Source organism: Mobula birostris, chromosome 9 (assembly GCF_030028105.1).
Source record: "Mobula birostris isolate sMobBir1 chromosome 9, sMobBir1.hap1, whole genome shotgun sequence".
NCBI lineage: Eukaryota > Metazoa > Chordata > Chondrichthyes > Myliobatiformes > Myliobatidae > Mobula > Mobula birostris.
The window spans coordinates 66549681-66559025 of NC_092378.1; the positions used below are offsets into that span (position 1 = coordinate 66549681).

The 9345-nt window shown below is 43.1% G+C and overlaps 1 protein-coding gene across 1 annotated transcript in view; it reads left to right on the forward strand.

Moving 5' to 3' along the window:
- The window catches only part of depdc4 (DEP domain containing 4), a 70979-nt gene extending 67445 nt beyond the window's left edge, over window positions 1-3534 (forward strand). Inside the window, exons 8-9 of the mRNA XM_072269451.1 lie at window positions 1316-1394; window positions 2687-3534. Of these exons, the coding sequence (XP_072125552.1) occupies window positions 1316-1394; window positions 2687-2904 (297 nt within the window). The 3' untranslated portion in view covers window positions 2905-3534. The remainder of the gene's footprint in view (window positions 1-1315; window positions 1395-2686) is intronic.
- The last annotated feature ends 5811 nt before the right edge of the window (window positions 3535-9345 follow it).

Sequence of the window (9345 nt, forward strand, 5' to 3'; positions counted from 1 at the left end):
GATTCAGGTTTAGTGAGTTTGGGCGTGTTACATTGGCGCTGGATTCAGGTTTAGTGAGTGTGGGCGTGTTACATTGGTGCTGGATTCAGGTTTAGTGAGTGTGGACATGTTACATTGGCGCTGGATTCAGGTTTAGTGAGTGTGGGCATGTTACATTGGCGCTGGATTCAGGTTTAGTGAGTGTGGACATGTTACATTGGCGCTGGATTCAGGTTTAGTGAGTTTGGGCATGTTACATTGGCGCCGGATTCAGGTTTAGTGAGTGTGGGCATGTTACATTGGCGTTGGATTCAGGTTTAGTGAGTTGTGGGCATGTTACATTGGCGCTGGATTCAGGTTTAGTGAGTTTGGGCATGTTACATTGGCGCCGGATTCAGGTTTAGTGAGTTGTGGGCGTGTTACATTGGCGCTGGATTCAGGTTTAGTGAGTTTGGGCATGTTACATTGGCGCCGGATTCAGGTTTAGTGAGTTTGGGCATGTTACATTGGCGCCGGATTCAGGTTTAGTGAGTTGTGGGCGTGTTACATTGGCGCTGGATTCAGGTTTAGTGAGTTGTGGGCATGTTACATTGGCGCTGGATTCAGGTTTAGTGAGTTTGGGCATGTTACATTGGCGCCGGATTCAGGTTTAGTGAGTTGTGGGCATGTTACATTGGCGCTGGATTCAGGTTTAGTGAGTGTGGGCATATTACATTGGCGCCGGATTCAGGTTTAGTGAGTTGTGGGCATGTTACATTGGCACTGGATTCAGGTTTAGTGAGTGTGGGCATGTTACATTGGTGTTGGATTCAGGTTTAGTGAGTGTGGGCGTGTTACATTGGCACTGGATTCAGGTTTAGTGAGTGTGGGCATATTACATTGGCGCCGGATTCAGGTTTAGTGAGTTGTGGGCATGTTACATTGGCGCTGGATTCAGGTTTAGTGAGTTGTGGGCGTGTTGCATTGGCGCCGGATTCAGGTTTAGTGAGTTTGGGCATGTTACATTGGCGCTGGATTCAGGTTTAGTGAGTGTGGGCATGTTACATTGGCGCTGGATTCAGGTTTAGTGAGTGTGGGCATGTTACATTGGCGCTGGAAGCCTGGCGACACTTGAGAGTTGCCCAGTACTATTTTGTGGACTTGATTTGTCACAAAACAATGCATTTCACTGTATGTTTTGATCTTTCAATGTACGTGTGACAAATAAAGCTAATCTTTATCCCTTTTATCTCCTTCATTACAGCAGTGATTGAACTTCAAGAATTCATCTTAATCTATAATGTTTAGGATGTATTGAAGCCAGTAAAGGTGCAATATAAACACATTTCTTTTCTAGATCCCCAGTTTCCTGCTTCAGATGGTCAGGAAGAAGCTCCTTTCTCTTCAGGAAGGAAGGAATCCCAGTGCTATTGCAGGTACCTTATACATGCTCTCTGGAAATCATGCGAGACTAAGTGAGAGGAGGGTGTATGAAGTAAGAGGCTTTCGCCTAACCCCTCCTAGGTTCTTACTTCATCCCACCCATCTTCCCACTTTCCCCCTCACCTGCCCTCATCTATTACCCGGCAGCTTGTTCTCCTCCCTCTCCTGCACCTTCTTACTCTGGCTTCTACCCCCTTCCTTTCCAGTCCTGATAATGTGTCTTGGCCTCAACTCTTTATTCCCCTCTGTAAATGTTGCCTGAATTGCTGAGTTTCTCCAGCATTTTGTGTGTGTACTGCTGAATATTCCAGCTTCTGCACAGTCTCTTGTGTTTACAAAATGATGGAGGAACTCAGCAGGTCAGGCAACATTTATGGAGTGAAGTGAACAGTTGATGTTTTAGGCTGAGACCCTTCATCCTGATGCTCAAACTTGCATTTGAACACATTTCACAAATTGCTGAGTTCCTCCAACATTTTGTGTGACTTGATCAAGTACAAGTTTGAGCACGGTATTCTGGTTCAAGATTGTTCAATGTTATTCAGTACACAAGTGTAAAGGAGAACAATATTGTTACTCCAGATCCAATGTAGCACAAAAAGAACACAATAAGATAACAAGTACAATAACCCTCCAAGTCGCTCACCATCCTGACTTGGAAACACATTGCTGTTCCTTCATTGTTGCTGGGTCAAATCATGGAATTGCCTCCCTAACAGCACTGTGGGTGTACTTACACCGCAGGGACTGCAGACGTTCAACAAGGCAGCTCATCACCACCTTAATGAGGGCAGCTAGGGATGGGCAATAAGTGCTGGTTCAGCTGGCGATACCTACATCCCGTAAATGAATAAATAAAAAAACAATGATAAAAAACACAATAAATATAAATAAGACACCTTGTTGATTGTGTGTCCATAGAAGTGACACAGGCATAGGAGTGTTTGTACATAAGCTGACTCTGACATAAAATGATGAGGTAGTGGTGGTGGAGGAGTGGGTTAGTGGGTGCAGGTGTTGATCAGCCTTTCTGCTTCGGAGAAAGTAACTGTTTTTGAGCCTAGTGGTCCTGGTGTGAATGCTACGTAGCCTCCTCCCCGATGGGAGTGGGACACACGGTCCACGAGCAGGATGGATGGGATTTTTCATGATGTCATGCAGTCAAATGCACCTTTCTGTATAAATGTCCTTGCCAGCTCTTCAAAGCATGTCATGCTGATTGGCATCAGTGCCACTGCGTGGTGGTCCCTCCTTGATGACTTTTCTTTTCATTTTTTTGTGACAGACTTTACCTTCTGCAAGCATGTCACACAAAAGGAGTTTGAGGTGCAGAAACGTCAGACCACCTTAGAGCAACTTCAGCGGTTGATTCGCAGCATCAGTCAAAATCGCAGCCTGTGTGAGAAGGAAAGAAACCGGCTGCTTCAGGAGTTTCGGAAGCACCATCCCTCTGTGTTTTTCCACCACCACTCCAGCTGCCATTTAGAAGGAGAACACTCATAGAATGGCTTCCCAGAGTTGAACAACTACTTATAGCATTGTGAATGATTACTTGAATTTGATTGCATTGATCCGAGAATTCTAACAGTACAAGCACAGGAACTAACCACATGGATCTGCAACTGACATGTTCATCTCCTGCCTTTTCTCCATTCGAACTTCTTTTTGTTTAATTTGTACAAAATGCGAATCATGCTACTGATTAGCAAAAAGTCAAAAATAAATTTATTATCAAAGTACATATATCTGGCGATTACTTTTCATGCACACATTTGCAGATAAATAAAGAAATACAAAAGAAGTTATGAAAAACTAAACATAAGGACCAACAAACAGCCAATGTGCAAAAATTAGGGCAACTATTTGGGTATAACTGTGAAAATAGAGGGTGCAAAATTATGTAATGCACCCACAAAATGGAGGAGAAACTCAGCAAGTCTGGCAGCATCTATGGAAAGCAATTAAGTTTATGTGTCAGGCCAGGACTCTTCATCAAGATCCCTGAAGGGTCTGAGCCCAAAATGTCAACTCTATTCCTTTCCACAGATGCTGCCTGATTTGTAGAGTTCCTCCGGTATTTTGCAGGATTTCCAGCATCTGCAGAATTTCTTGTACGAGGGGTGATTGATAAGTTTGTGGCCTAAGGTAGAAGGAGTCAAATTTAGAAAACCTAGTACATTTATTTTTCAACATAGTCCCCTCCTACATTTACACACTTAGTCCAGCGGTCATGGAGCATATGGGTCTTGGACTCCAGAAAGTGTCCACAGCAGGGGTGATTGATAAGTTTGTGGTAGAAGATGAGTTATACAGCTCTCGTTACATGCACATGCAGGTCAACTCTTTGAGCGATTATGCAGAAAGTTTGAAGTTAATAACTCATCAGGGGTGATTGAGAAGTTAGTGGCCTAAGGTAGAAGGGGATAAATTATTAACTTCAAACTTTTTGCATAATCACTCAGAGTTGACCTGCATGTGCATGTAACGAGAGCTGTATAAGTCATCTCCTTCTACCTTAGGCTACGAACTTATCAATCACATGTCTGTGTACACTTTCTGGAGGTCCAAGATCCATATGCTCCACGACCGCTGGACTAAGTGTGTAAATGTAGGAGGGCACTATGTTGAAAAATAAATGTGCTAGGTTTTCTAAAACTGACTCCTTCCAGCTTAGGCCATGAACTTATCAATCACCCCTCGTATATATAAACTGCACCCTATGTTTTTACAGTTGTAGAAATTGGTGCTCCTTTTTATTTTACCTGAGGGCTGAAGCATTTGCCAATCATTTCAATATGAATTTCTCACCGTACACTGGCTTCATTGACTGTGGGCAGCGATTCAATTTCTTTAAGATGCACAGCTTGCAAGCGTGAAATCATCATTTTTCTCTCCTGTTGTTGAAACAATTCAAGTGGCACCACAAAAATCTGATAGAGATTAGAGCAAAATGGAAAAACAATCTGACAATCATCAGGTTCTGAAAGAACTGGACTCTGAGTTATATTGCTCCCTTACACTGGACTTCAGATATATTATTTTTCATTTTAACCATAGAGAAAGTTTAAATAAGGAAAGTCTTCAACAAATGGGAGTCACTCTATAGAAGTTGGCTCAATCTCCTGTCCTTTATTGTTGAAAGATATTTGGATCATTAAGTGCACCAAGAATGTAGAATAACAAAACTGGAAAATTGTACAAGAGATTTAATGTAGAAAAAGTTAGTATTTTCTTTGTATAATTAATGTACAAATAAGAAAAACAAGAATAAAGATGACTTTCAGTCATGTAATAAACGAATCTAATGAAGTATTCTGTTTGCTGTTCTAGCAGCATGCCTTTGGTCAAACTTTTTAAAGAGATACTGCTGAGTTAATTAACAAAGTGGTTTATTATTGTCTTGTAAATTGAGGTACAATGAAAATCTTGATACTGATCAATTCATTACAGTAGTATATTAAGGTAGTACTAGGTAAAGCAATAACAGTGCAGAATAAAATGTTACAATTACTAAGAAAGTGCATTGCAGGCCGACAATAAGGTCGAGAATCTGTCTTATCTACTGCGGGAGCCATTCAGTTGTCTCTCAACAGCAGGATAGAAACTGTCTTTGAGCCTGGTAGTGCGTGCTTTCAAGCTTTATGGTCCTCTGCCAAAAGGAAGAGGGAAGAAGAGAGAATGCCTGGGGTGGGTGGGCTATTTGATTATGTTAGCTACCTTACTGAGGCAGCAAGAAGTGTAGACAAGAATCTATGGAGGGGAGACTGGTTCCTGGGTTGTTCTGAGTTGTGTTGCGGTTCTACATTTTCTTGCCGCCATGGGCTGAGTAGTTGCCATATCAAGCTGTGGTGCATCGCGATTGAATGCTTTTGATGGTATTTCAATAAAAATTGGTGTGGATGGAAGAGGAAGTCAAGGGGAGACCCACCAGTCCTCATTAAGGGATCAGCTGTGGAAAGGGTGAGCAGTTTCATGTTTCTGGATGTGATTATCTCTGAAGAGCATCACTGCACAGGATTGGAAAAAAGCTGCACAAGGTTGTAAACTCTGCCAGCTCCATCATGGGCACTAGCTTTCCCAGCATTGAGGACATGTTCAAAAGGTGATTCCTGAAAAAGGAGGCATCTGTCATTAAGGACCCCCATCACCCAGGACAAACTCCCTTCTCATTACTTTCGGAGAGGAGGTACAGGAACCTGAAAACACACTCAAAATTTTAGGAACAGCTTCTTCCTTCACCATCAGATTTTTGAACAGGCAATGAACCAACCCATGAAGACAAACTCACTATTTTTGCTCTCTTTTTGTGCTACTTATTTAAGAACTGTGGGCACGTGGCCAATGGTTAAGGCATTGGACTAGCTACCTGAAGGTCGTGAATTCGAGCCCCAGCGAGGGAACATGTTGTGTCCTTGAGCAAGGCACTTAATCACATATTGCTCTGCGATGACACTGGTGCCAAGCTGTATGGGTCCTAATGCCCTTCCCTTGGACAACATTTGTGTCGTGGAGAGGGGAGACTTGCAGCATGGGCAACTGCTGGTCTTCCATACAACCTTGCCCAGGCCTGTGCCCTGGAGAGTGAAGACTTTCCAGGCATAGATCCATGGTCTCGCAAGACTAACAGATGCCTTAACTAACTTAAAATTTAGGAACACACAACAGTACAGCACAGGAACAGGCCATTTGGCCAACAGTGTTGTGCCGAACCAGCTTAAAAAACCAATCCAAAACACCCAAACACTAATCCATCTTAACTACACCAGTTTCCATACATCCATGTGCCTATGCAAACGTCTCTTAAAAGCCTCAAATGTATTTTCCTCTACCACCATACCAGGCAGTGCATTCCAGGCCCTATGACTGAATAAAAGAACTTGCCTTTCACATCCCCCTTGAACCTACCCTTCTCACCTTCAAAGCATATCCTTTGCTATTAGACATTTCAACCCTGGGAAACCGATATTCTCTGTCCACGTTGTCTATGCCTCTCATAATCTTGTAAACCTCTAGCAGATCTCTCCTCAGCCTGCAACGTTCCAGAGAAAACAATCCAACTTTATCCAGCCTCTCATCATAGCATATGCTCTCTAAACCAGGCAGCATCCTGGTAAATCTCTTCTGCCCCCTCTCTAAAGCTTCAACATCCTTCTTACAGTGGGGTGACCAGAACTGTATACAATACTCCAGATGTGGCCTAACCAGAGTTTTACAAAGTTGCAATATAACCTATCGACTTTTGAATTCAATGCCTCAACCAATAAAAGTAAGCATTCGAAAAGCTGCCTTAACCACTTTGTATCAATCTGTGTAGCCACTTTCATTGAGCTATAAACTTCAATTCCAAGATCCCTCTGCTCAGCAACATTGTTAAGGACCTTGCTCTGTGTACTGTCTCCTTGCATTTGCCCTACTGAGATGCAACACCTTTCATTTATCTGGGTTAAACTCCATCTGCCATTTCTCAGCCCATATCTGCAACTGATCTATATCGCGCTGTATTCTCTAACAGTCTTCTACACTATCCCAACTCCACCAATCTTGGTATCATCCACAAATTTACTAACCCACCTATCTACATTTTCATACAGGTCACTTATATACATTACAAACAGCAGAGGTTCCAGCACAGTTCAATGCTGAACTCTACTAATTATAGACCTCCAGCTCAAATCAATCCCTTCAACCATCACCCTCTGTCTTCTATGTGCAAGCCAGTTCTGAATCCAAATAGGCAATTTGCCACAGATCCCTGCATCTTAATCCTCCGGATTAGTTTCCCATGAGGGATTTTGTCAAACGTCTTACTAAAATCCATGCAGACAACATCCCCTGCCCTACCCTCATCAATCTCTCGTCATTTTGTCAAAAAAAACTCAATCAAGTTGGTAAGGCACGACCTATCACGGACAAAACCATGCTGGCTCCCCCTAATTTGGCTAGCAATTTCCCTGCAACTGACGTGAGGCTCACAGTCCACAGTTCCCAGGAATTTCCCTTGTTCCATTCTTAAATAGAGATACAACATTAGCCACTTGCCAATCCTATAGGACCTTGCTTGTGGCTAGAGAGGACATGAAGATACTGGCCAAGTGCCCAGTGATCTCGTCTTTTGCCTCCCTCAATACCCTGGGATAAGTCTCATCAGGCCCTGGGGACTTGTCTACCTTAATACTCATTTCCTCCTCCTTGACCTTTAAATGCACCAGCATATTTATATCCTCTTACTCTTGATGTGGACCTGGCTGGTGGCATAGTGGCATCAGCGTCATATTCGAGATGAAAGGTCCTAAGTTCAAATCCAGCCGGCTCCCCTGCACGCTTTCCATCCGGCTGGGTTACGAGCTGGTGATCTCTTTGGAAACTCACCCGGCAGAAGGCAATGGCAAACCACTGCTGTAATTTGCCTCATACGCAGTTCCCCACTATGTCAGAGAGGCGTGGAGGGAAATCGTCTGCTAACCGGAGAAACTCCGGATGCGACGTACCTTTCCTTTACTCTTGATGTACTTATAGAATGCCTTGGGATTCACCTTAATTCTACTTGCCAAGGACTTTTCATGGCTCCTCCTGGATTTTCCTAATTCCCTCCTTTGTTTTCTGGCATCTTTATACTCATCGTGCTTCATTTGATCGTAACTTCTGAAGCTTTACATACTTCACCTTTTTCTTCTTGACTTAATTCATCACCTCTCTGGACAAACAAGGTTTTCTTGCCTTTCCATCCCCATCCTTCCTCTTAACAGGAACATTCCTTTCCTGAACTCTGCAATTGATCTTTAAACACCTTCCACATATCTGATGTGGACTTGCCAGAGGAAGGGTGTTCCCAATTAACATTTCTTTGCTCCTGCGGAATGCCCTCGTAATTTCCCCCTGCAATTTAAAACCATACCTGTGCTTGTGTATAGCTATCCTATTAGGGGATTTGTAGTACAATCCCATCAGTGTGATTGCATCCTTCCTATTCTTGAGTTCCAGCCAAATGGAGTCAGTGTCTGACCCCTCCATTATGTCTCTTGAGTGCAGCCATGATATTGTCCCTGGTTAGTAGTGCAACTCCACTCCCTCTTTTAACTCCTCCTCTATCTTTTCTAAAACTTCGAAAACCTGGTACACTAATCATATCTTCCTGCTCTTCTCTCAACCCAAGTTTCAGTAATGGCTACAAGATCATAGTTCCATGTTCTGATCCATCACCCTTCATTCAAGGGTTCATCACCCTTTCCCATAATACTCCTAGCATTAAAATATACGCACTTAAAACTATCCAACCCATCATACTTGATATTTCAATTTTGCCTTTCAATACTTCCCCTGACATCTACCCTTCCGTTTGATTTAGCCCTTCCTGACTTGGGGATCCAGTTCCCAGCCCCCTTCAAAACTGGTTTAAACTCTCCCAAGTAGCATCAGCAAACCTTCCAGCCAGAATATTGGTTCCCTTCCAGTTCAGCTGCAAACTGTCCCTCTTGTCCAGGTCACCCTTTCCCCACAAAAGGTTCCAATGATTCAAGAGCTTGAAACCTGTCCCCTGCACCACCTTATTCAATCTGTGCTATCACCACATTACTACCTGCATTAGCCCGTGGCACAGGGAGTAATTTAATGTTTATATGTATTTCTCATTGTAATTTATAGTATTTTTATGTATTGCGCTGTATTGCTGCTGCAAAACAAACTTCATGACATTTGTCAGTGAAAATAAAAAATAGTGGAGCAGACTTGTAGGGTCTCTTCCCGTTTTTGATTAATATATTGTATGCACCCTCCCATGATTCCAGCAGAAGTTCTGATTGCAGTCATAGATGTTAAACGTTTCTCTTTCCAGACACAGCAGGACCTGTTTCAGTTTGAGTTTGAGTTCAAGTTTATTGTCATCAGCATGTACTGTGCTGCTGAGGCCTCTGTCGGTCAGAGCAAACGGTGGGTATCGCGTCCTAG